General features: G+C 38.8%; 1 protein-coding gene across 4 annotated transcripts in view; it reads right to left on the reverse strand.

Moving 5' to 3' along the window:
• LOC124619453 (serine/threonine-protein phosphatase PP2A 65 kDa regulatory subunit-like) overlaps nt 1–26980 on the reverse strand; it is a 282427-nt gene that overhangs the window by 150067 nt on the left and 105380 nt on the right. For all 4 annotated transcript variants that reach the window (XM_047145848.1, XM_047145845.1, XM_047145846.1 and 1 more), the window contains exons 8-10: nt 22980–23168; nt 20578–20739; nt 12311–12505 (exon numbers count right to left, since the gene is read on the reverse strand). In XM_047145848.1, the coding sequence (XP_047001804.1) occupies nt 12311–12505; nt 20578–20739; nt 22980–23168 (546 nt within the window). The remainder of the gene's footprint in view (nt 1–12310; nt 12506–20577; nt 20740–22979; nt 23169–26980) is intronic.

The following is a 26980-nucleotide window of genomic DNA, read 5'->3' on the forward strand; positions in this document are numbered from 1 at the left end:
CCCAGGTTCGATTCCCGGTTGAGTCGGAGATTTTCTGCACTCAGGGACTGGGTGTTGTGTTGTCCTCATCATCTTCTTCTCATCCCCATCCACGTGCAAGGCGGTGAAGTGGTGTCAACTCAAAAGACTTGCACCAAGAGACCGGTCTACCCGACAAGAGGCCCTAGCCACACGACATTTCCATTTCCAACAACATAATTTTCAAGGTCCTTTAAATGTTGTTATACCCAGGTTCCATTGTATGTTTACTTTGTGAGTACCTCTTCTGGCCTGTTCAGTTAGTATGTAACATATTCATGTGTGTAGTCGTGTGTAAAAGTTCATTTTATTTTGTGACAGTTTCATAGATTTTTTTTACACCCATTTTCCTTTCATTTCAGTTTATGATGATCTTCTAATTTGTTAACACCAATTATGATACTATTTGAGTGTTCCGAGACTGAAATATACAATAAAAGACTTTCACAATAAGATGACTGCTGCATTCTTCTAAGACAGTACTACAGATGATGAGAGTCTAGTCTGTGTAAATCTCCAAGGTGTTGTGGGTGTTATGCAGACAGTGTTCTAAAACTAAATGACACAGAAGAAATCCTGAAACAGTAAATCTCCAGCGTGTTTCACAATGGATCAGATCTCGGTATTCTCAACAACAAAAAATGAGAGAAATTCTGCACCAAGATCTTCAAATGCATTTGCTGTAGTCTTCAGACCAAACAGCAGTTGATGCAGCTCTCCACGCTATTCTCCATTGTGCAAGACTCTTTAATCTCTAAACAAATACTGCAATCCACAACTATTTGAACATACTTACTGTATTCATCCCTTGGTACCCTCTACTATTCCTACTCCCCCCCCCCCCCCCCCCCCCATCCTCCCAACACATACTTCCCGCCATTACCAAACTGACAATTCCTTCATCCCTTAGGTCATTTTGTTTTAGTACCTCATCACTAGTTATTCTATCTACCTATATAATCTTTAGAATTTTTCTGTAGCAAGGGGACTCTGGCCTCAACCTATGCGAGCTCTTGTCCTCCATCCCGTTCCCCACTGCCACTCCATCACTATCCACACCTTCTATTTCAACAGTGGACCTATTGGTCTTCCTCCTTCTCTCTGTCTCTCCTCTCCCATCTCCCTGCACCTAGCAACCTGATCTTGTATTCACCATGCCCCTGCTCACTCTCTCAACAGCACATCATCTTCCCCCATTCCTACCCTTCTATCCCTCGCCCTCCCCACCCATGTGTCCTTCTTGTCCCCACCATCCACCACAGATTGCTTTTCACATCAGATGTTTGTGAAGTCGAGCACGAACGGCTATGGACAGTAGCCGTGCGTGTGCGTGTGCGTATGCGCATACGCTTCTGAAGGAGGACTTTTTTCGTCCAAAAGCGAAAAGTTTATCAGTCTTTACATTGTCTGTGTATGACTCAACATCTCCTCTATGTGGTAAGTAGCAATCTATCCCTTTCATGTCATTACAACAGAAAATTCAGGATGGAATGTAACAACATAATGTAAAGGATAGTTACTACTTACCACACAGTGGAAATTAGAATTAATTTTTAATACCTTCAGCTGCTGACGGGCATTGATATATATCAATGGGGACAGGTGAAAATGTGTGCCCCGACCAGGACTCGAACTCAGGATCTCCTGCTTACATGGCAGACGCTCTATCCATCTGAGCCACTGAGGGCACAGAGGATAGTGTGACTGCAGGGACTATCTTGCGCCTCTCGCGAGACCCACATTCTCACCTTGTATGTCCACACACTCCCACCCCAACACACTCATTACTCGTGGAAGACATTCCATAAGAGTTCGGGGAATATGTGTGCATCCGCACAGAATAAGTAGGTAATGGCCGGTACTGCCAGAACTATATACTTATATGGATACGGTGTCTGTTCTTTCGGACATGTCAAAATTAGACAACATACACATATGCACGCACAACTCACACATAAAATAAATATTGGTGCAAAGCAAAATCATAAGACTAAGTGATTCTCATTCACTACAGTAATATTGTCAATTTATGGCAACAACCAACATAACAAATTCCCAAAAGCAGCAAGCAATGGAAGAGCTGCGGATACTGTAGTTAGTTCTCAGAGAATATCTGTGCTTACTCTAGAAAGAAGATCTGATACGTACTCTCATTTTAGATCAGTTCTGTTAATATTACTAAAATTTCAGAGGTTCAAACTAAATTAAATGAAGAATATCTGTAGGTTCAACAAGGCAGGATCACAGTTCAAATTGAATTTATAAAATAATGCTTTCTACACTTCAGTCACACAACTGAAGCTAGCAAAGTTTTTTTAGATCTCAACTAATTCTATATAACATGGACAAATCAGACTTCAATGCTCACTCTAGTTTGGGAATATTAGCTTCTCAGCCTCTCTTCCAAAAACCCCATTCCACAGTTACCAGAGCAAACAGTAGGGATCACAGGCTGTGTGCACTGGAGCAAGCTGCAACACTTATGCCACAACTGGTCCTAAGACCATCAGTAGCCCAGCACTGTAATTATCCATGTTGCTAGTGCATTTTTGAGTGTATACAAGGATGTTAATGGGTGTCACTGCTTCCAGCGATTGTTCTGCAATTGTGTGATCATACAATAATCAGTGTTTTGGCCTATTTATGTGCAATACATTACATTTGTTTATGTCAAGGGTCAACTGCCAATCTTTGTCCAATTGTCGATCATCTGTTGGTCACCCTGCATTTAGCTGCAATTTTCTAGTATTGTGACTTCTCTACACACAACAACATCATCTGTGATTGATGAATTAGGTGTAGAGTTACACATACCAATATGTTGAGAAGTTCAGAGAATATGTTTTTAATTTTTTTTCAATGAAAAATATTGTACTGCCTTCTGATTGCAAGTTGTACCAACCACTGCAGACAATGAAAAATGTTACGAATTTAGTCATGTACTTCCCATTAAAAAGGGATGAAACAAAACTGAATAAATGCTTGTAAACATGCGAATTCATTTTCAGTTGCTAACGTTTGAGTGTGTTCAACACATTTTGCTTTGGTTGATGAGAAGGATTTAAAAAGTGAACAGTTGAATCACCCCCCCCCCCTCCCAAAACACAAGTTCAAGTCTGGTGCTGATGTGTTTGGATGTAAAATGTCTGAAGATCAGAAACCTTCAAATATCCCACTTCACGGTACACACACAGTGGAGACAATGAGCTCTGGCCTGTGTCCTCTATAGAAGCCAATGTCATTGGCAATGTTTCAAGTACTCATTGTCAGGTACTCTTCTAAGTCAAGAGTGTGGTGTTTCAATAGCCCTCGTAGTTGTGAATGTACCAGTTCCTCTCAGCTGTTGTACTCAGACAAAAATGATATGTGATGTCATAATTACAGGAAGAACCAGTGACGGCACAGTTTTCTCAGTTTGTGTGTGCACAGTGCAGTGGGAGATTTGAAAGTTACCCAATTTGCAAAATTTACTTTATACTCAAACGGTTCTTTTCTAAACATGGGCTCCTTATCAAAAGTTAATTTACTAAATGCCCTCTTCAGTTCCTAGAAACCTGTAACAAGAATTGTGAAACATTACTTATATACCCCCCCCCCCCCCCCCCCCCCATGAACCATGGACCTTGCCACTGGTGGGGAGGCTTGCGTGCCTCAACGATACAGATAGCCGTACTGTAGGTGCAACCACAACGGAGGGATATCTGTTGAGGGGCCAGACAAACGTGTGGTTCCTGAAGAGGGGCAGCAGCCTTTTCAGTAGTTGCAGGGGTAACTGTCTGTATGATTGACTGAGATGGCCTTGTAACACTAACCAAAATGGCCTTGCTGTTCTGGTACTGCGAACAGCTGAAAGCAATAGGAAACTACAGCCATAATTTTTCCTGAGGGCATGCAGGGCAGGTAGGTTAGAAAATTTAAAAAGGGAAATGGATAGGTTGAAGTTAGATATAGTGGGAATTAGTGAAGTTCGGTGGCAGGAGGAACAAGACTTTTGGTCAGGTGAATGCAGGGTTATAAGTACAAAATCAAATAGGGGTAATGCGGGAGTGGGTTTAATAATGAATAGAAGAATAGGAGTGCGGGTGAGCTACTACCAACAGCATAGTGAACGGATTATTGTGGCCAAGATAGACACGAAGCCCACGCCTACTACAGTAGTACAAGTTAATACGCCAACTAGCTCTGCAGATGACGAAGAAATTGATGAAATGTATGATTATGATGAGATAAAAGAAATTATTCAGGTGGTGAAGGGAGATGAAAATTTAATAGTCACGGGTGACTGGAATTCGACAGTAGGAAAAGGAAGAGAAGGAAACGTAGTAGGTGAATATGGATTGGGGCTAAGAAATGAAAGAGGAAGCCATCTGGTAGAATTTTGCACAGAGCATAACTTAATCATAGCTAACACTTGATTTCAGAATCATGACAGAAGGTTGCATACATGGAAGAACCCTGGACATACTAAAAGGTATCAGATAGATTATACAATGGTAAGACAGAGATTTAGGAACCAGGTTTTAAATTGTAAGACATTTCCAGGGGCAGATGTGGACTCTGACCATGACCACAATCTATTGGTTATGAACTGTAGATTAAAATTGAAGAAACTGCAAAAAGGTGGGAATTTAAGGAGATGGGACGTGGATATGCTGAAAGAACCAGAGGTTGTACAGAGTTTCAGGGAGACCATAAGGGAACAATTGACAGGAATGGGGGAAAGAAACACAGTAGAAGACGAATGGGTAGCTTTGAGGGATGAAATAGTGAAGGCAGCAGAGGATCAAATAGGTAAAAGGACAAGGGCTAGTAGAAACCCTTGAGTAACAGAAAAAAATATTGAATTTAATTGATGAAAGGAGAAAATATAAAAATGCAGTAAATGAAGCAGGCAAAAAGGAATACAAACGTCTCAAAAATGATATAGACAGGAAGCGCAAAATGGCTAAGTAGGGATGGCTAGAGGAAAAATTAAGGATGTAGAGGCTTATCTCACTAGGGGTTAAGATAGATACTGCCAACAGAAATATTAAAAAGACTTTTGGAGAAAAGAGAAGCACTTGCATGAATATCAAGAGCTGAGATGGAAACCCAGTTCTAAGCAAAGAAGGGAAAGCAGAGGGCCTATACAAGGGCGATGTACTTGAAGACAATATTATGGAAATGGAAGAGGATGTAGATGAAGATGAAATGGGAGATATGATATTGCGTGAAGAGTTTGACAGAGCACTGAAAGACCTGAGTCGAAACAAGGCCCCCGGAGTAGACAACATTCCATTAGACCTACTGACAGCCTTGGGAGGGCCAGTTCTGACAAAACTCTACCATTCGGTGAGCAAGATGTATGAGACAGGCGAAATACCCTCAGACTTCAACAAGAATATATTAATCCCAATCCCAAAGAAAGCAGGTGTTGACAGATGTGAAAATTACCGAACTATCAGTTTAATAAGACACAGCTGCAAAATACTAATGCGAATTCTTTACAGACGAATGGAAAAACTGATAGAAGCCGACCTCGGGGAAGATCAGTTTGGATTCCGCAGAAATGTTGGAACACGTGAGGCAATACTGACCCTACGACTTATCTTAGAAGAAAGATTAAGGAAAGGCAAACCTACATTTCTAGCATTTGTAGACTTACAGAAAGCTTTTGACAATGTTGACTGGAATACTCTCTTTCAAATTCTGAAGGTGGAAGGGGTAAAATACAGGGAGAGAAAGGCTATTTACAATTTGTACAGAAACCATATGGCAGTTATAAGAGTCGAGGGACATGAAAGAGAAGCAGTGGTTGGGAAGGGAGTGAGACAGGGTTGTAGTCTCTCCCCGATGTTATTCAATCTGCATATTGAGCAAGCAGTGAAGGAAACAAAAGAAAAATTCGGAGCAGGTATTAAAATCCATGGAGAAGAAATAAAAACTTTGAGGTTCGCCGATGACATTGTCATTCTGTCAGAGACAGCAAAGGACTTGGAAGAGCAGTTGAACGGAATGGACAGTGTCTTGAAACGAGGGTATAAGATGAATATCAACAAAAGCAAAACGAGGATAATAGAATGTAGTCTAATTAAGTCGGATGATGCTGAGGGAATTAGATTAGGAAATGAGACACTTAAAGTAGTAAAGGAGTTTTGCTATTTGGGGAGCAAAATAACTGATGATGGTCGAAGGAGAGATGATATAAAATGTAGACTGGCAATGGCAAGGAAAGCGTTTCTGAAGAAGAAAAATTTGTTAACATCGAGTATAGATTTAAATGTCAGGAAGTCATTTCTGAAAGTATTTGTATGGAGTGTAGCCATGTATGGAAGTGAAACGCGGACGATAAATAGCTTAGACAAGAAGAGAATAGAAGCTTTCGAAATGTGGTGCTACAGAAGAATGCTGAAGATTAGATGGGTAGATCACATAACTAATGAGGAGGCATTGAATAGAATTGGGGAGAAGAGGAGCTTGTGGCACAACTTGACTAGAAAAAGGGATTGATTGGTAGGACACGTTCTGAGACATCGAGGGATCACCAATATGGTATTGGAGGGCAGCGTGGAGGGTAAAAATCGTAGAGGGACACCAAGAGATGAATACACTAAGCAGATTCAGAAGGATGTAGGTTGCAGTAGGTACTGGGAGATGAAGAAGCTTGCACAGGATAGAGTAGCATGGAGATCTGCATCAAACCAGTCTCAGGACTGAAGACCACAACAACAACAACAAATTATATATTTCCTTTTAATTTTGTTATTTTTTGTTTATTTATTTTGCAAAGTTGTTCATATGAGAAACTATTAACAGAAAATTGTACCGATTCCTTGGTGCTGTGGCAGTTTTGGTGCAGTGCTGCCATCAAGATGGGTGCACACCTTTACATAACAGTGTTGAAACAGCACACTCAAAAATCTTTTCTCTGGTACTTCCTTTAATGCCCTTATGAAGCTGCAAAAAGGGACTAATGCAACACCCTAATGTGCATATCCCCAGTACAACTTAAACATGGCAGCCATGTTCCTGCCTGTCAGCCATCACCTGTACCCTTAAGATAAAAAATAGAAGGCCTGAAAATAATGCGATAAATCCAGTAAAGTACTCACATGTCAATTTCTGCAAGCAAACAAACTGTTGTAGATGATACTGAAGTTGGATATCTCTCTTTTAAACATTAGTCTCTGTTTCTCCACTTCAAGGAATATCTTCTGTTGGTTTTTTGTTGTTGTCCAACAGGATTTTCTCAACTGTTCTGATTTATTTTCCTGCTTCATATTTTTAATATTCAGTTTCAATCTAACATTATGGGAATATGTCCCGTAAGTATCTACTGGCCCAGAGTTCTGGGTGACTTTTCTGAAATTTGCCGCTTTTCCCAAACCTCTCACATGCTTTTCCTTCACCCCTCTTCCTTCCCTTTCAACCCTTCTGCCAGAGAAAGGAGTGACTGGCTTGAAAAGCTTGCATATGTAAAACGTTTTTTATGAGTGTGTTGTCCATTTGCCATTTGGTGAGTAATTTTTTATCCATCCAATTACATTGTTGTTGTTGTTGTTGTTGTTGTGGTCTTCAGTCCTGAGACTGGTTTGATGCAGCTCTCCATGCTACTCTATCCTGTACAAGCTTCTTCATCTCGCAGTACCTACTGCAACCTACATCCTTCTGAATCCGCTTAGTGTATTCATCTCTTGGTCTCCCTCTACGATTTTTACCCTCCACGCTGCCCTCCAATACCAAATTGGTGATCCCTTGATGCCTCAGAACAGGTCCTGCCAACCGATCCCTTCTTCTAGTCAAGTTGTGCCACAAACTTCTCTTCTGCCCAATCCTATTCAATACTTCCTCATTAGTTATGTGATCTACCAATCTAATCTTCAGCATTCTTCTGTAGCACCACCAATTACATTATTACATTACATTACATTATATTATCAATAAATATTTTTTGTAATTATTTTATAGATTTATTTTTTAACTGATTAGATACAGTAGATTTACTCATATGAGGGTGTAATTTCAGGTCATTCAATCAAAAAGATGACATCCATATTCACATTAATGACATGAAGCAATGTACTTTGTCTATACTGCTGAAATACAGTTATTGTTAGGGATCGGAAAATTTCAGATTTTGCAATAAAAGTGAAAAGGATGCGGATTCCGCCCCAAAATTCAAAAATGGGAAATTATTTAATGCACACTATTTCATAGCAGAGTGTATCCAGATGAACTATTTTATCAGATACAGTTTGACATAGCTTTATTTTCTGCATATAAATATCGGAAATATAGCCAATTTTCAGTTACCAGTGTTGTACATCAGCTGGTGAAGCTCAATTTCGAAAGAAAATGTGCATAAGAACTTCTCTGAAAAAATAATAAATGTATGGACACAACAGCATATCGATGTACTCAATGATCTGGAAACATACCAATTGTGGGCAGTAGATGGTTCTATTTAAGATACAGGCCACATAATGCAACGTAGTACTCAGCCATGGGACACAGCATTTTATAACATACAAAAGTACACATTTAATTACTGACAAAATTATTTAATTGGATAGATAAAAAATCTACTCACCAAGCAGCGGCAGACCACAGACATAAAAAATGGTTGTAATTGACAAGCTTTCGTACGGGGTGAGAAGGAAAGACTTTCCCTATCACCCCGCACGGTAAGTCTCCCCTGATCTGCGACTCTGGGTGACTTTCCTGAAGTCCACCCCTTTTCCAAGACCTCTCCAGTCCTTTTCCTTCACCCCTCTTCCTTACCCTTCAACCCTTCTGCCTGAAGAAGGAAACACTGGCTGCAAAAGCTTGCAAATTACAACCATCTTTCATGTGTATGTTCTGCCACCACTTGGTGAGTAGATTTTTTATCTGACCAATTAACGCATACATTAGTTAGCTAAAGCTCAAAAGATGGTATAATGTGGACACTTCTAATGTGGTGAATTACGTGGCAGATGTTATGAACTGTGGTTGCACAAATACCGCTAGATGTCAGGCTTGAACTATTTAGTTAATAATACTCTGCACACTAGCTGTCCCCGAATACTTTGTGTTGTGCTTTGCTCATCATTGTCTTTTCTTATTTTGAAATAAGTGCAGTGACCAATTCTGGTTCATCATGAATCTTAGTCATGACACTACAACATGAGAGGAAATCGGTGATCCCTGTGACAATGAGTCATTTCTGCTGTAGGCTGGTGCCTTGAGAAAGGGAGGCGGGGCTTGTCACCCCTCTGCCAGTCAAAATTCAAGTTTGTTTACGCTCGTGACCATCTGCCACTACAGCCTATAGTGCCCACACTCTGCACTATAGCAAATGGAAAACAGAATCTGTAACAATTTTCGATTGTGCTAAAATTCTTCCCCTAACTTTAAAATGGAGTTACCCTGCATTCAGTTCTACGTCATCGCTAAGTGCCTAGTCAGTTTTATCTGTAGCATTGTCAAGCATGGGTCGCACAGCTATGAATGCCCACAAAAGGTCAAAGGGAAACACAAATAACGTCAGAAGCACCTAAAATCGGGAATACATTCAGTTCATTGGCGGGAAAATGCTGCTGCTTTTTAACACAGAATAATCATTTTTTTAAACTATAAATGCAACCAAATGAAAAAAAGACCATTTTGGGAGGAAAAGGTGTTGAAGTTTTTGTAAAAGCAAACATACCAGTCAAAAAGTTCCCAATCAGCACTTTTTTTTTGTCAGTCAATTTCAAAGAACTGAGGCTGTGTTTGTTTTCACTCATATAGCGTAACAACCTTTTAAATTTTTCATCTAATCATTTACAAGCGAAAAAACATATATGAATTTTGATAAAAATAGCTGCAAATTTTGCTAAAATCAGATGCTACACTTTCCAGTCCCTAGTTATTGTTTAGGTATCAAAGTAATTTACCTTAAAAATACTAAATAGATATCAATTGTTTAAGATACAATATGTTTTGTGCATTTCTTATCAAATTTAGTTCTTGGACCATGACACATTTATAAGCTTATCACTTATCTCCATGGGACTGTCCTGCAGGGGACTAGAGAGTACTGATAGCATCTGCCTGGAGACAGTTCTTCAGGTGTTCCAAGCAGGTTTTTGTAAAATGAATGGCCTCTCTTTCTTCAAGCAAAACTGACTTTCAGAATCTTGTGCCTGCTTGAAGCAAACCAAGTGCTGTATCATGTGTGAGATATAGAGGCGAGCAAGTACGCCAGGACTCACCCCAGTTCACTGCTAGTACTGCCACGTCACCTTAACGCATCTGCATGTAGCGCATAAGTATTGCACCACAATTTATTATGAAATTAAAAATCAAAATTTATGTTTAAAACTTTGTTAAATTATAGTTTAGTGTAAAAATGTTCCAAATACAAAGTCTTGATGTTCTAAACTTAATAGTTTACGGAAAAATGCCGTTTTAAGAGAAAAATCAGAGGCGCTAAATAATGACGCTAGGAAGCCAGAATTTGGTCAGAAGGTGCAGTTATGAGTTACAAATAAGTGATGCTAATTTCCAAAACCATAAAACAAAAATTAATGCCAGAATCCACGTTTTTCGGAAACATCAGAGGCACTAAATAATGGACTTAGAAACTTGAAAATTTGTTTCATGCTTCAGTACACTCCAAGAATAATAACAGAGAGTCCACGTCAATCTACCTCTAATCATTTCTGAGTAATTAAATAAAAACTAATTTTGTAACTAAAATGTACCTAAGTGTTGTAGACTAAGTACTTGAAATTTTAGTGATAGATGACCAAATATATCAAATAATACAGCTACACCAAGTTTAAGACTTGTAACATAAATAGCAACTGATATAAGTCTTAGCAAAGGTATGGTTCAGAGGTAACAACCTACCATTTGTTCCAATAAATAAATTCTATTAAGTAAAGTTTTCATTCTAGCGAGCTGAAACTTTCTACATGCTTTCAAACTGCTTATCTGCATACCAGCAAAAATTAAGAAGTTTCTGAAGTAATTGGTAATTATATTATTAAAGATTATGTGCCCGAGATAGCGGTCATTTGTAGACTGCCGCTGTATGCAAATAGACAGAGACAACAGATGTTTTCTTGGCAGTCCGCACCGGCAACATATAAATACAGCTCCTGAAGCAGTAGGAAGGTTCACTTCGCTCTCAGACACTGTGAGGTCCACGCCAGTTAAACGTTTGGTCGCGCTCTGCCTCGGATGACGTCAAGAGCTGAGCTGTGACAAGCACGTATTTGGCAGTGAAAACGGATAGTGAACTTGCGAGGACTGTACACCGTCCTGGATCGTTTAGAATTCGGGAAAATAACTGTTAGTGTGCCGTCCGTGTGAAATTCAATTCTGCGTGACAAGTGGAGAATTTATTTCCACTTTTATGGCGAGCATTAATTTTTGAACATTTATTGCGAACTTTCAACTAAGTGATGTTAGTGAGGGCAAAAAACAATTTGGTAGGAAGTTACCGTAGAGGTTGCCTCTGAACTGCTAAAGATGCTGTTAGATTAGAAAGACTTTTTTTCAATTGAACATAACGCAATTTTAAGTGTTGTTTGTGAGTAACTTTAATTAAATTAAATCTTGATTGGAACTTTAAACTTTTACTGAAGTCATAGTCCTGATCCCACAAAGAAATGGGAAATAGACACTTTTCTTTCAGTGTCCTGGACCGGAATGTGGCCGTGCAGACTGGAAACTAAGGTCAGTATGTTTCCCTTCGCTTTCTGGCTGACCACCAAAATTGTTGCCAGGCTCACATGATTAAAGACAGCATCAAAACTTTAAACCAGTGAAGTAACATACTCGCCACCCCATATGCTAGCAAAATTTTTGCAGGTGCCCATGAGTGTGCCTATAAGCTGCTACGCAGTACAGTGAGGCGAAAGGGTCAGCAGCACTCCCAACGCACCTGTACATGACAGCTAGCATGTATTCCAGTAATCGTGCCTCATTCTCTCTTGTATTCCCCTCCCTTATATCATCTCATAATTCTTGTCTTAATTTATAGTATCTGTACCACATCACCGCCTGTTGGCAAAGGAACACTGTTATTTTCTGGCTTCATTTCCTTTATATTCTCTGATGTGTACTCAGCACAATTAAGATGTTGCTGAGGACTGGAATGCAACATAATTTACCTCTCTTACATAAAGTAACAATCTGTTTATTTTGCACCTAGAATGGAGTATTCCTGATACGCTCCCAATAAAAAAGTAAAACTGTAATGAACATTAATAAAACCACAAACATTCTAAACAGTTTTTATAATTTATGAAATACTGATGAAGTTAAATGACAGAGTACTTACCACAGACAAAATACGTTGCTGAAGAAGTGATATGACAGCATCATAAATAATGTCAGAAGGCATACATTGGGGTAGAACTTCATACTGTGATATGACATCTACATATAATCGCCAGTCCAAAGTAGCAGCCACAGTAGCCTCACATGTCAGGAGAGCTTGAAGTGTCTCAGTACAAGCTGCAACATTGTTTATGCCCTGAAAAAAAAAACACACATCTATATAACTCATACTTATATCTAGTCCCTGGTGTATCTTCACCTCAGTTTTCCACAACAAACAGCTCAGTTCATGGAATCAATACTAGAAATAAGAATAATCTTCACAAAGATTTAAAGTCACCTACTATTGTACAAAAGGGTGTGCATTTATTCAGGAACACACATTTTCAGTAACTTGCCAGCAGCCATAGAAAGCTTAACAACCAATGAAATTCAGTTTAAGAGAAGCCTAAAGGATTTATTGGTGGCCAACTCGTTCTACTCCATTGATGAATTTCTCGGTAGAAGCAAGCTATTTTTTGTCAATCTAACTTCTGCACCACTTCAGTGCAGTGATGTGTTTTCATTGTAAATATTTGTCATGTATTATTGATTTTGACATGTTCTACATCCTGGAGGATCTCCTCAACACGGATCAATTAGAATGAAAGTAAATCTAATCTAATCTAATCAACTTGTACCATGTTTCTGGCTTTTTAAATCCAGTATCCTGATGTTCAACACTCCTGTAGCATTCTGGAAATTTTACAAATTCACAGTTCCTTTCATAATTAGGAATGAACACTCTGTGATGATCTTCTGCTGAGCATCGGTTGAGTTACTACTGTAGGAATTAATTCCCTCCAACAGTCACACAAGCAGTGAAAAAAAGTTGAGGATAGAATGTATAAATAATGAATCATTCTTTACCAACTACAGTTTTTGAGGTTATAAATCACTCCATGAGATAAGAATCATCAAACTGTTATCAAATTGAAGTAGGATTCACAGATGTATTAGATGCAAAATTTATGCCCTCAATGCATGATTCAGACAAAAAATACCAATAGATACAATAATTACATCATGTCTGAAAAGGAGAGATCTTCCTGGTTTTCTAGACAGTATAGGGTAAAAATCCCCCAGAACTGTATTTACACTTTGGCCCGTTTACTGTCTCAGAAAAATATCTTTAAAGTTACACTGCAATACATTAGACAGTCAGATAATCTTGTATAACATTTCTAGTGCTTATTATGAATTCAGCAGTAACACAACTATGAAGACACTAAAGCAGAATGGATACGCACTGCAAAAGAGCTCTACCATACACATACTGTGTATCACTGGAGACACACTTTGAGCAGAAGACTGTCTCTAGTGAACCATCAAGTGTTGGTCATATCAAGGAAACCAAAGTGTCCTGATGAAATACATTAACTGTTTGAAAATTATAGTAGCAACAAAATACAACAATTCTGGGAAATAAAATTATCAAGAGCACCCTCATAGCTTCAGAGAAAGGATACTCATGAGGTACAGTTGAGATATAGACCCACATCTACATCTACCACTGTACAAAATTAAGTAAAAGGCATTTAGTTTAAGCATGTCCTCACCCCTCTCCTATTCAGGACATCTCAATGTAAGATCACATTTCTCTAACTTCACCATCAAGATAATTACTTTAGATGTTGAAGGGAGTAATTAGCTTTTTTATTCAGCTTAAAATATGCCAGGTGGATACCCTATTTATTTTGGTTGGAATTGACTTCAGTGGTTGTTCAGCAATCGTGTTATGAGATAACAACTGACCTTTTAACTATATACACATCGTGTGTGTGTGTGTGTGTGTGTGTGTGTGTGTGTGTGTGTGTGTGTGTTTACAGTTAACTTCCATTCTCCAGACCAACAATTACATAGACTGTTGCAAAAGTTGAAAGAAGAGAAATGAGTTTCATTGCTTTTCAACATACAAAATCTTAAAAATCTCCACTGTAAATTCAATTTGTATATCAGCATCATTACCAGCATTTGGACCTGTCCACACAGACATCCTGGAAAGCACCCTCAGGAACTACCTTACGGTAGTGCCTCAAAGCCACTATCAACGCCTCCAATGACACGTGATGGCAACCCTTCAGAGCTTCTCTTTATCCTCGGAAACAAATAAAGTCTAGTCATGCCAAGACAAAGCTGCATGGCAGCTGAGGCAACACTGATAAACTGCTCCTGGCATGAAACTATTCCATGAAGAGGCCAGTGTGGTTTGGTGCATTGTCATGGTGCAAAATCAAGTTGTTGAGTTTGTCTTTCCTGGTGTGTTTCACCCTATCCTGCAACTGGATGAGGACTTGTGTGTAAAATTGGCCATTAACTGTTTCTCCTTGATGCATAATATTCCCTGTGAATCACACATTTGAAGTCAAAAGAGTCCATGGGCATTCTGTTCATCTTGAATTTGTTCATGCAGACCTTCTTCAGGTGAGGTGAATTTTTTGTGTGCCACTTGCCGCTTTATCTTTTTAAGTCAGGGTCATACTCAAAACTCTGTCTCTTGTCATCTATTACTACTCTATCCAAAAAATTAGGATCACTGTCATGAAGATCCAAAATATTGTGACAATTCAGCATGCAGATTTCCTTCTGTTCATCAGTCAACACTTGTGGGACCATCTTTCAGCACAACTCTCTCACCCACAATAAATCTCTCAAATATTAGAAACATTTGACTCGGGCATATTAGAATCCTCTGTTATCATTCTTACACTCATGTGTTGATCCCCATTCTAATCTTTTCACATTGCTCCACATTTTCATGCATTTAGGATGGCGATGGTGATTTGAAGCACTTGTTGCCATCTACTTTTTCCTGGGCCCTCCTGGAACATCTTGTGCCACTTATGTTTTCAGCTGGGATGTGACTTCCTCTCTGAAGGCTTCCTGAATCGAGTCTACCAACTCAGAGCCCAAATTTTTACTTTAATGCAACTTTTTATCGTGAATCGCTGCTCAATTAAGCACTGCATTTCAAATTCTGATGTGTACCAAAATGTACCACACACAAAACATGATCCTCACTCTGTCTTTGCCTGGATGCAGCTGGGTCAAGTCACATTTGTTAGCTGAGACACCTCATTACTGTTCCCACAGAAAAAAAAGCATCCCTCTATCTCTTCTGGTTCACTGGAGAATTTTTTCTCATAACTTTTGAGACAAAGCCCATATTCAAGGACTGAAAATTCTTTTTAGCTACATGGCTAGAAACTGCATTATAAAGCTGCATGATATACAGTAGTTTACTGTACACATGCTCCTATCCCAATCAATGTTGACACAAATTTCCCTTGATAAATGTCAATGCAATTAAGTTAATACCAAGCTAAAAACAAAAGATAAACAGCAGCTATTTAATAATACTGAAAAAGCAGCAGCTTTACTCGAAGCAGCTGAATTCCTTCTCATTTTTAGGCTACATTTAGCTGGCATAAGCAAAAGCACCATTAAACAGTATACACACAGTTTACTGTTAATGTACTGTAAATATGATATTCTTGTCCTTTTTAAGTTTCCATACTTCATTCAGTAAAAACGGAACCCTTGTAGGATCACTTTGTTGTGGTTTTCAGAAGACAAGAAACAATGCATCAACTTGGCCCATGGTGCCACAACCTACTGGGTCTCACAAATGAAAAAAGTTGTCTGGGTTCCAGTGCCTGTAAAATCTGAGTTGATTCTCAATAAAGATTTGTGTGGTCTACACAAAAGCCATCCAACACAAGCATTATACATGTTCCATCATTTTACATCATGGTGACATAGTTGATATCAATCTTTAGCTCTACATATACATACTGAAACATGGGAAATGTATGACAAGGGATAAATTTTACTCTACCATAAATATCAGGTTTCTGCTCATCCCATTCACAGACTGAATGTGGAAAAAATTACTGTTTGCACACCCCTCTTTGAGCTGTTATTTGTTGTTTGCACAATCTCCAAAGGACTGACCTGCAGGGGACTGGAGAGTACTGGTAGCATCTGCCTGGAGACAGTTCTTCAGGTGTTCCAAGCAGGTTTTTGTAAAATGAATGGCCTCTCTCTCTCTTCAAACAAAAGGAAATTTTTGATCCAGTCACGACATTTTGTTACACTCTCTTGTGTTACCCTTTCTTGCCATTCAAACAAGTCTGTAACCACTTGCACCATCCTCCTTTGTATTTTCTCGCCATCTCCTGTTAGTCCAACTCGACAGTGGCCCCCATACATTTCAGCAATATTAAAATATTTGAGACATACAAATGCAATCTTTTTCATACACAAATTACTTTGCCACCAACCTCTCAATGAATAAAATCTTTTCAGTTTTCAAGCCAGGTCATTTTGAATAAAACTCTCAACAGCTGTCGATAGCCCAAGAATTTTATTCTAAATAATATGGCTTGAAAACAGAGAGACTCTCATTCAGGCAAGCCACTCCAGAAGGTGTAAGAAAACCTATACATGAATGTTGCCTGCTGTTTGCTTTATTCCACAGCTGGTCCTATGTGATCATTTCATTTCACATCTCCAAAAACAATGCTACTTCCAAATATTTGTGTGAAATGCTTGAAATTTTTAATGACTTATTAATCCTTACCTTTCCACCCACCAACTAAAACTGTATGTGTGGACCCTTCAAAATATGGAAATGAAGGTGTTTCATAAATTTAAAGGGAACATGCAACTGCAGATAAAGATAGGCCCCAGAAAAGAAAGTGACAAGACACTGATCTCTACATCTACATATACAATTTACACAACAGTTCATTCAATTATTATAACTTTAAAGCAAAATTATTATGTATCTTTTGTATATAATCCAAATTGTTTGTAAATTTACATTACGAGATAAATAAGCAGCAGATCACAATATAGTCAAAGGATCCCATGCTTTTATGTTTCATAAAGTGCATGGATTGCATTTCCCAACAGTTTAGGCACATTGTCAACAGGATGATATTTTAATAAGATCTAACTGTATATTACTGCAATTTTTACTGATAGAATTTACTAGATAACTGCAAGATTTGCAAAAAGTAACTAATACCAACAACTAATTCATTAACATATACCGTGACCATAAATGGTTCTATTATACTTCCATGGGGAACACCAGATATTACTTCAGTCTCTGTGGATATCTCTCCACCCACGATAACATGGTGCATTCACCAATTTGGAAATTTTTGATCCAGTTGCAACATGGACACATACCCCATAGGAAAATATTAGGCAGTGAAGTGATACTGAATAAAAGGTTTTTCAAAAACTTAGTACTCCAAATCATTTTGGTTTCCCCTATCCCTGGTATTGAGAACAAGTTGAGCTTCGCACGTTCAATGTGTTTAGAACTCAGACTGATTTCCATGTGGAAGATTCTGTACTCATCAGATGATAGGCTAATTATGATCAAGAATGAATTTAATTTACTTGCGAACTCTGTATAAAACTTGACATGGGCTCATTTGGGCTTTGGTACTTATTGAGTTTATGTTGTTTAAAGCAGCCTTTCATTGCCACTAGTGCTGATTACTATGCCACTCATCTTACCAGTAACTACTGAATTATGGCGATATTTCTTGATTTTCTTCTGTGAAGGAGCACTTGAAGTTAGATTTTAGCTTTTCATGTTTTGTTTTCCTATTTTCTATTGCACTTTCTGTCTTCTCCATAATTGTATGAGCACTGATTTTTGTGATACTGACAGCCTCAACATATGATCAGAATTTATCAAGGTTTTGAGATGGATCTTGCAAAAATAGTTTGCCACAGTTGTAATTGAAGAGTTTTGTTTTGTACATATTGAGCAGTACACACTGTTTCTTAAGAAGCTTCCTCACATAGTCTACACATCAAGAGGGACTGTACCAACTTCAATTATTCTGGCAAGAATATGTTTTGTACAAGCAGCTCAACTTGAGACACTATACCCTTGTGTGTTCACCCCCTGAATCAAACTACACTAGCTCCTGTCTGAGAGAATGCTCTGGAGATCTAAAGTAACTGCTGAGATGAGGACAAGTTTTTTCACATAATAAATACAAAATCTAATAAATACACCAACTAGGCAAAGGCCCACTTTACTGAAGCAGTTCTGGATGCTTTTCCTTTCTCTAACCACCTATCTCTATACCTATGCCCATGTCTATGCCTATGGAATCTGACAATGGGAAATCCAGGATGGAATGTAACAATATTATGAGAAGGAAAGTTGCTACTCACCATATAGCGGAGATGCTGAGATAGGCACAACAAGAAGACTCTCATAATTATAGCTTTCAGCCATTACAGCCTTCGTCAACAATTGACACACATACACACACACACACTACTGCAGTCTCAGGCAGTGTGGTTTCAGTTGCCTGAGACTGCAGTCATGTATGTGGGTTGCATTTGTGTGTGTGTGTGTGTGTGTGTGTGTGTGTGTGTGTGTGTGTGTGTGTATGTACTGTTGACGAAGGACACAATGGCCGAAAGCTATAATTGCATCTTCACCCCATGAAATCTAATTTTCATCAGTGAAGTGATTTCATAAGTCAGATATTAGTATTTCAGCTTCCACTTTTTTATCTTTTATTTTTGGGTGGCGGACTGGGTGACACATTGCTGAACTCCACAATTCACAGTTTTTTTTCCAATTTAACAGTTAAGGTTTTGTTTTAAAATTCACGTAATACTTTTTACATTGCTACCCTTATGGTCTCTTTTCCTTTGCAGCCTTTGTTTGCCAGCCAGGCCTCATATCCATAAACAGACAATGATGGTAGATAAAGCAATAAAGAAAAGCTGCATGTAGTTGTAAAATGATTGCTGGAGAGGATGCATACACTAAGTAAAAGCTTAGTTTACAGAGTATTTAAATATTTCAAGAGAATGTAACAACCAGAAATTGAGTCCTCAGGAGCATACCACAGCATTGCCAAAAGCAAGAAAAGACCACAAGAAATATGTCATGAGAGACTAAGCACTGTTACATCAGCCATCAAGTGAGTTAAGCAGTTTGTTTAAGACTAGCAGATGTCAGTAGGCAAGGACACGGTCATAAAAAAGAAATAGGTGATCTAGATGACTTTTCTAAAAATACTTCATGGCATGCAACATTTATTATGAATTATGGTGATGTATAGCTGATAGTAGTTATGCACATGAAAAATAGTAAATAATATTAAATGAAAAACTTCACACACTGAGAGTAAATTATGGAAGAAAATTACTTGTAGAAGGGAGTGATGTTGTAGCAGAAACAACTGTGTTTTTCATGAGAATGCATGAGGTCAAGAAAGTCTGAACTTTATTAATATAATCAACTAAAATTTCCCATGGGTAAGTATCCTTGTCACACAGTCAACAACTGACTGAACACAGGGAAGGAAATAAATCACCCTTAAACTTCCAGGCACTTCAGTTAACTCTCTGGATTGAATGAGGTGGGTTAGGGGACTAAATGGCGAGGTCATCAATCCCAGGCAGACAAGGAAATACATCAGCCATAGACTTCTAGGCAGAGCCATCTGGCAATCAGATCTAGCAATTAGCTGAAATGAAATCACAGAGAAACTGAAGGAATTTTACACTACAATGGCCGAGACAGGCTTCTCATCAGTATTATGATAACAGGTAGTCCACATAGGTGTCAGAGAGTACAGGTCAGTATTCACAATTTGAACTCCATGCTATAATGTTACATCATTAAAATAAGTTACATTGTTGAAAACCTTGCATACTCATTACATACATACTGCTTCTCGAAACTACTCCATGAACAAAGCCATTGAGCCACCTGAGAGGGTGAGTGGATTATAACCACAGGGGGTGCCCTCAGCACTGCAATTAGCACATGCCACTCAGCTGTCACGTCCCAGAGCCATCATACGGAAATATCCAGTCAACAGCACAATGGGATAAAGAAGAGGCAATATGAGCACTCCTCACTAGAGTATGTACCACTGTGTGCTGTTAAGTTGCCATATATCTATACCACCTATTGTTTGTTTGATTTTTTGACTTCTTGAATACTATACTGACTCTTCCTGTATATATTAGATGGTAGTTGGCTATGGACTCAAACTGTGTGTAGTGCAGCATCCCACTTATAACGAAAAGTGAGCGTGACTAGATACAATGTGTTTCCTTGTCTGTGGCAACTATACGTATTTGTACCATTGATGAGGCCAAGCCACAACTATTTACCATCTAAAGAAAGCAAAATATTCACATTTTTATTAACTATCCTAAATTACATACCATGTCATCTGGAGAAAATATTCCACCCTCCTTCATGAACAGAAGAATGGGTCTCACACTGGGCATAAGAGCCCTGAGAACATCAAGATTCTGGTCACAAAGCAGTCGAGTGAAATCATACTTCAGTAGCCCACAATTTTCAACTCCAAGAACCACTGCTACCTGTAACATTGAAAGTTTTAGTCACATACAATGTAAAAATATAAAACTGTTTAAAGCTATTCGCAGAAAACATCACTGTTTGCCACATAATCAAATAAAATATAGATCATAACAGTAAAAGCCAGAAGTATTCATAAAATTGTCAGCATGCCTTGTATTTTGCCAACCTTTGTAAACAAACAATGGACAGACACGGGTATAAAATTAATGTCATTACTGTAGAATGTTAATTGTCATTTATGTTAGAGTAATCGGAAGAATACTCATTGCAGTTTACATGGAATATTTAGCCGATGATTACTTCACACATGTAGATCTAAAACAGACTTTTAATAATGCAGGATGGTATAAAATGTCTTCCGTTCTTAGGCAGTGTAGTATCAGCTGCAGAAAAAGAAGGATAATCCATTTTCTTTTGTGCAAAGCTGACCAGAGTAGACAGTGCTGGAAAAATGACACAAGGTGCCAAACTCAGGAGTCAGAGTGTCTCATTGTCATTGCTGATATTTTACTTGCACATTGAAGATTCAATGAGGGAAGCAGAGGACTATCTCAATGTGGAATTCATTGGTGAACAGAGAGAAAATCAACATGGTATGGTCTGCTTATGATATAGCAGTAGTTGTCAAAAGTGAACAGGAATTGATATGATTGTTTAATGAAATTCAACGTGTATTATTTGATGGCTATAATAACCACATAAACATACAGAAAACTATGGTAATGAGGCACACAGCAGGTGGACATGCTGAATACCACTATGAAGCTCTGACAACTGACTCTTAAAGAGAAGGGCAAATTTTGCTATCTTGGAATAAGACTAGATACAGAAGGGAAATGCAAGAAATACTTTATCAAGGATCACAAAGGACAAGGGTTTGGACATCTAATTTGACATAACAACTTCATAAAAATCATTTTAGATGGAAAAATCCTGCTGGCCACATATTAAGATAGAAGTCATTGCTGAAAACTATAGCTGAAGGGTTCGTGGTGAGAAAGAATCATAAGAGCAGGCCTAGACACGATTGGATAAGGCAGATCTTTGATTATGTGAAAGGCTAAAGTTATGCTGAAATGAAGAGAGTGGTTGGCCAGCAACATGAATGGAGAAATGGATCAGATTTGCCTTTGTACTGATAAGTGAAACAACACATCATCATCTAAGTAAGCTAGTTTTAAACTGATAACTGCTCTCAAATAAGAACAACACAAGGCTGTCATTTACTAGGTTTTTAAGTTGCTGGCATTGCACACTTTGTTACCCCATTCCTTGTAGAAGTCTGTGTTGAGTGTTCAGTTAACTCTCTTCCGTTCCTGTGCATATCTCTGAATGAGCTACAGAAAATTTGAATAGCAAGTCACCTAGGACACAAAAATAATAGGACAAGAATGATATCAACAACTAAATACTAGTAACATATGTTGGAAAGTCTGTGAAATTTGAAATGTAAGAGGGAACAATTGACAAGTTGGAAGTAAAAGAAAAACACAGTAAGTACTGGAGCACAACAGTGACTAAAATGGAAGGAAACAAAAGAATGGCTGCAAATGATTGTAGGAAAAAAAAGCATAACCCTTTCATTAGTTTCAATTTGTCTTCACCTATTTCCGGAGTTCCAGCCTACTCTCTCTTCCACTTTTAACATCTTGCCTTTTCAAATCTTGCATGTTTTTAACATTCTTGATGTTGCTTTCATATTTTATTATGTATCTCTCATTACCTGGGATCCTCAGTGACTTTCTTACTTAGTCCCTGAACAGTATTGGTTCTTCAAATTTTTAATCTTTCTCGCTAGATGAAAGAATTTTTGCTTCCAAACCCAGTAGATGCCACTTGGTAAAGGGAGTGTTTTAATACACCTTCAGTTGTAACACCACTGCTAAAGAAGGGGCAGTAATTTGACTGGATCATTAGAGGCTGAATACAAGCTTGGATAGTAAAAAAAACACACAATACTTGCTATGAGCTTGTTAAAGGTGCCTCTCTAGCATTTATCTCTAATGACTCTGGGAAACCATGGACAATCTAAATCTGCATAGTCACTTGGAAATTTTAATGCCACTCAGCCTTCTCCTACTTAATTAAAGTCCAATGTTTTAATAACAGCTCCACCTACTTCAGTCATTAATTGTCAAAATTTTATTAAATTCTAGACAGGTTTTTTCTGCTCACAGTAAATAATATTAATAACTACCTGGTAACTATACTACATCCAAACAGAACATAATTTTCTCACCTTGTGCAGGCCTGAACCAAGTGAAGACCTTACAGGAGGATGTGGGTCAAATACTAGGTCCCTTACAATGCCCAGTAATACATCCCTACGATCCTCGGAGAGCAGAAACTGTGATACAGCTGGCAGACTTGCAGCAGCAAGGCTACGAACTTGTTGAGTCCAGCGTACCATGTTCTCATCATTCATCATCTGAAAATAAGATAAGAGTTACACAATGCTTGTCAATATGAAAGGAAAAAAAGGATTAAATCGGGCACAGTATACAGTTTTATGTTAGTAGCAAAAGCTGCAAGACTACTTATTTAAATGTTTTTTGTACACAAGATCATTTACAACTATATTTTCTTCTAATGTATAAAATACCTAAAAAAAAGTTACTCTTCAGCTAACAGGTTTTTATCAAATCTTCTATAAGTCTATTCTCATGAAACACATATCTCTTGGTTGTGTACCTATATCTAATACTTTCAATCAAACAATCACCAGGGAGCTATGTCTACAACCATTACAAAATGTTGCATCCTGTAAACTGGTCCCATTGTTCAAGAGAGAGTTTAAAAAAAATAAATAAATAAATAAATAAATAAAAATAAAATACCGAGTAAGGTGGCGCAGTGGATAGCACACTGGACTCACATTTGGCAGGATGACAGTTCAATCCCGTGTCCAGCTGTCCTGATTTAGGTTTTCCGTGATTTCCCTAAATCGCTACAGGCAAATGCCACAATGGTTCCTCCAAAAGGGCACGGGCGACTTCCTTCACCTTCCTTCCCTAATCTGATGAACCGATGACCTCGCTGTTTGGTCCCTTCCCCCAAACAAGCCAGCCCAACCCCTTAAAAAATGAAACACTGGAAGTGTCATGTGCCTGCCATTCACCTAAAGGAATCAGCAATCCCTCAGACACTTAAGCATCACGGGTTTGCATACATACAAGGCATTGCCTCCCTGGAATGCATCAGTCACAACACGAAAGACAGACACAGAACAAGTGCCATCAGAGGTCCTCTGTGCCAGTTACCTCTCTCCTCCAATGTGTCAAATGTGTGGAACTGGATTGGCACAAATTCCTCTGCATCCTGGCTATATAGGATGATGCAAGCCAACATGTTAGCAGTTTGCTCAACCAGAGCTCTGGGACAATTAATGTGCTGGCTCTTAGCAGGTCATCAGTAAGAGACCGGTTGTCAGCCACCACAGTGGAACCTACGACTTTCCAGTGATTCCCGAGAAGCACTGTCAGCCAACTAAGCCAAACACTCAACCTCCACCTTATTATCAGAGGCATAGCTTTCACACCTCACTACATTTATTCACTGTGTGTTCCAGGTACATGCCTGTTAGAATCTGAGAAGGGGTTTCCTTTCTCTCTACTGTGGTCATAAAGAACCCATGTTTTTGTTTACCTGTGTCGTATTGTTTCTTATCAAGCATTGCTCCATAGGAGATATATATCAGGAAGTTTGTGTAATTTTCTGATACATTATGAATATGTATGAACCACTTTAATATATGCTGATGACATCATATTTCTGCCAGAGACAGCAAAGGACGTGGAAGAGCAGTTGAACAGAATGGACTGGGTCTCAAAAACAGGCTATAAGAATTGCTATTTATGCAGCAAAATAACTGATAATGGCTAAGTAGATAGGATGTACACTGAAGAGCCAAAGAAACTGGTACACCTGCCTAATATTGTGTAGGGCCAGCGCGAGCATGCAGAAGTGCCACAACACAATATGGCATGGACTCAACTAATGTATGAAGTAGTGCTGGAGGGAATTGACACCATGAATCCTGCAGGGCTGTCCATAAATCCATGAGGGTGCAAGGGGCTGGAGATCTCCTCTGAATAGCATGTTGCAAGGCATCCCACATAAGCTCAATAATGTTCATATGTGGGGAGTTTGGTGACCAGCGGAAGTGTTGAAACTCAGAAGAGTGTTCCTGGAATCACTCTGTAGCAATTCTGGACATGTGGGGTGTCACATTGTCCTGCTGGAATTGCCCAAGTCCATTGGAATGCACGATGGACATGAATGATATATGTTATCAGATAGGATGCTTACATATGTGTCACCTGTTAGTGTCATATGTAGATGTATCAGGGGTCGCATATCACTCCAACTGCACATGCCCCACACCATTACAGAGCCTCCATCAGCATGAACAGTCCTATGCTTACATGCAGAGTCCATGAATGCATGAGGTTGTTTCCATATCCACACATGTCCATCAGTTCGATATAATCTGAACGAGACTCTTCTGACCAGGCAACATGTTTCCAGACATCAACAGTCCAATGTTAGTATTGATGGGCCCTGGCGAAGCATAAAGCTTTGTGTCATCCCGTGATTAAGGGTACACAACTGGGCCTTCGGCTCTGAAAGCCCTTATCAATGATGTTTCGTTGAATGGTTCGCATGCTGACTCTTGTTGATGGCCCAGCATTGAAATCTGCAACAGTCTGTGGAAGGGTTGCATTTCTGTCATGCTGAATGATTCTCCTCAGTCATTGTTGCTCCCATTGTTGTACGATCTTTTCCTGACTGCAGCAATGTTGGAGATTTGATATTTTACTGGATTCTAAATATTCACGGTACACTCGTGGAATGGTCGTATGGGAAAATGCCCACTTCATCACTCTCGGAGATGCTGTGTCCCACTGCTCGTGTGCTGACTATAACACCACATTCAAACTCACTTAAATCTTGATAATCTGCCATTGTAGCAGCAGTATCTGATCTAACAACTGTGCCATACACTTGTTGTCTTATAAAGTCGTTCCCGACTGCAGTGCTAAATTACATATCTTTGTATTTGAATAAGCATGCCTATACAAGTTTCTTTGGCACTTCCGTGTAAAATGCAGACCAGCAATAACAAGTAAAGTATTTCTGAAAACGACATATTTGCTAATGTCGAACATAAATTTGAGGAGTTGTAAGTCTTTTCTGATATTTGTCTGAAATGTAGCCATGCTAGGAAGTGAAATGCGGAAAGAATGGTACAAACTAGAAGAGAATAGAAGCTTTTAAAAAGTGGTACTATAGAACAATGCTGAACATTAAATGGGTAGATCATGTGACTAATGAGGAGGTATTTAATGGAACTGGGGGCAAATATCTTTATGCCACAACTCAACAAACAGATGCGATTGGTGATAACACATATCCTGCGGCATACAGGTATTGTCAATTTGGTAATGGAGGAAAGTGTGGGAGGTAAACATTGTAGAGGGAGACTGAGATATGAATTTCGTAACACCAGTTTCAAATGGATGTAGGTCGCAGTACTTATTCAAAGATGAAGAAGCTTGTTTATGACAGACTACTGTGGAGAGTTGCATCAAACCAGTCTTTGGACTGAAGACAACAACAACAACATGAGCCAATCATCATTCATCTGCAGGCAAATGGTTACCTTTCTTCATTTTTGTTTATTGCTTCCACCCTAGAATTTCCATAATATATATTTGTACACTGCTTGGGTAGTACGTTCAGATTTCTACTGCAGTTAATAAGCCTTCCAAGCTTGCGAAACTGATGTGTCACAATTTTCAAGTTCATTATTGGATGTGTATAGTGAGCTCATCTGGAATGATGCCTTTCCATAACATAGGCTCCAACAGAAACACAGTTAAGTTCACAGAGTCTAAAATGTAACATGCATTATTACTGTTCTTAATACTGATTGACAGATTTGGGTGGAAGAAGGCCAAACAGAGAGGTCATCGGTCCCATCGGATGAGGGAAGGGCGGGGAAGAAAGTTGGACATGCCCTTTCAAAGGAACCATCTCGGCACTTGCCTGAAATGATTTAGGAAAATCATGGGAAACCTAAATCAGGATGGCTAGACATGGGTTTGAACCATCATCCTCCTGAATGTGAATCCCGTATGCTATCCACAACACTGCCTTCCTTAGTATTAATATTATTATTATTGTTAAACTGATTGCTTGAATTCTAACTGCTACTAATGGTTTTCATGAGGTTGTTAA

Source organism: Schistocerca americana, chromosome 6 (genome assembly GCF_021461395.2).
Source record: "Schistocerca americana isolate TAMUIC-IGC-003095 chromosome 6, iqSchAmer2.1, whole genome shotgun sequence".
Taxonomy (NCBI): Eukaryota; Metazoa; Arthropoda; class Insecta; order Orthoptera; family Acrididae; genus Schistocerca; species Schistocerca americana.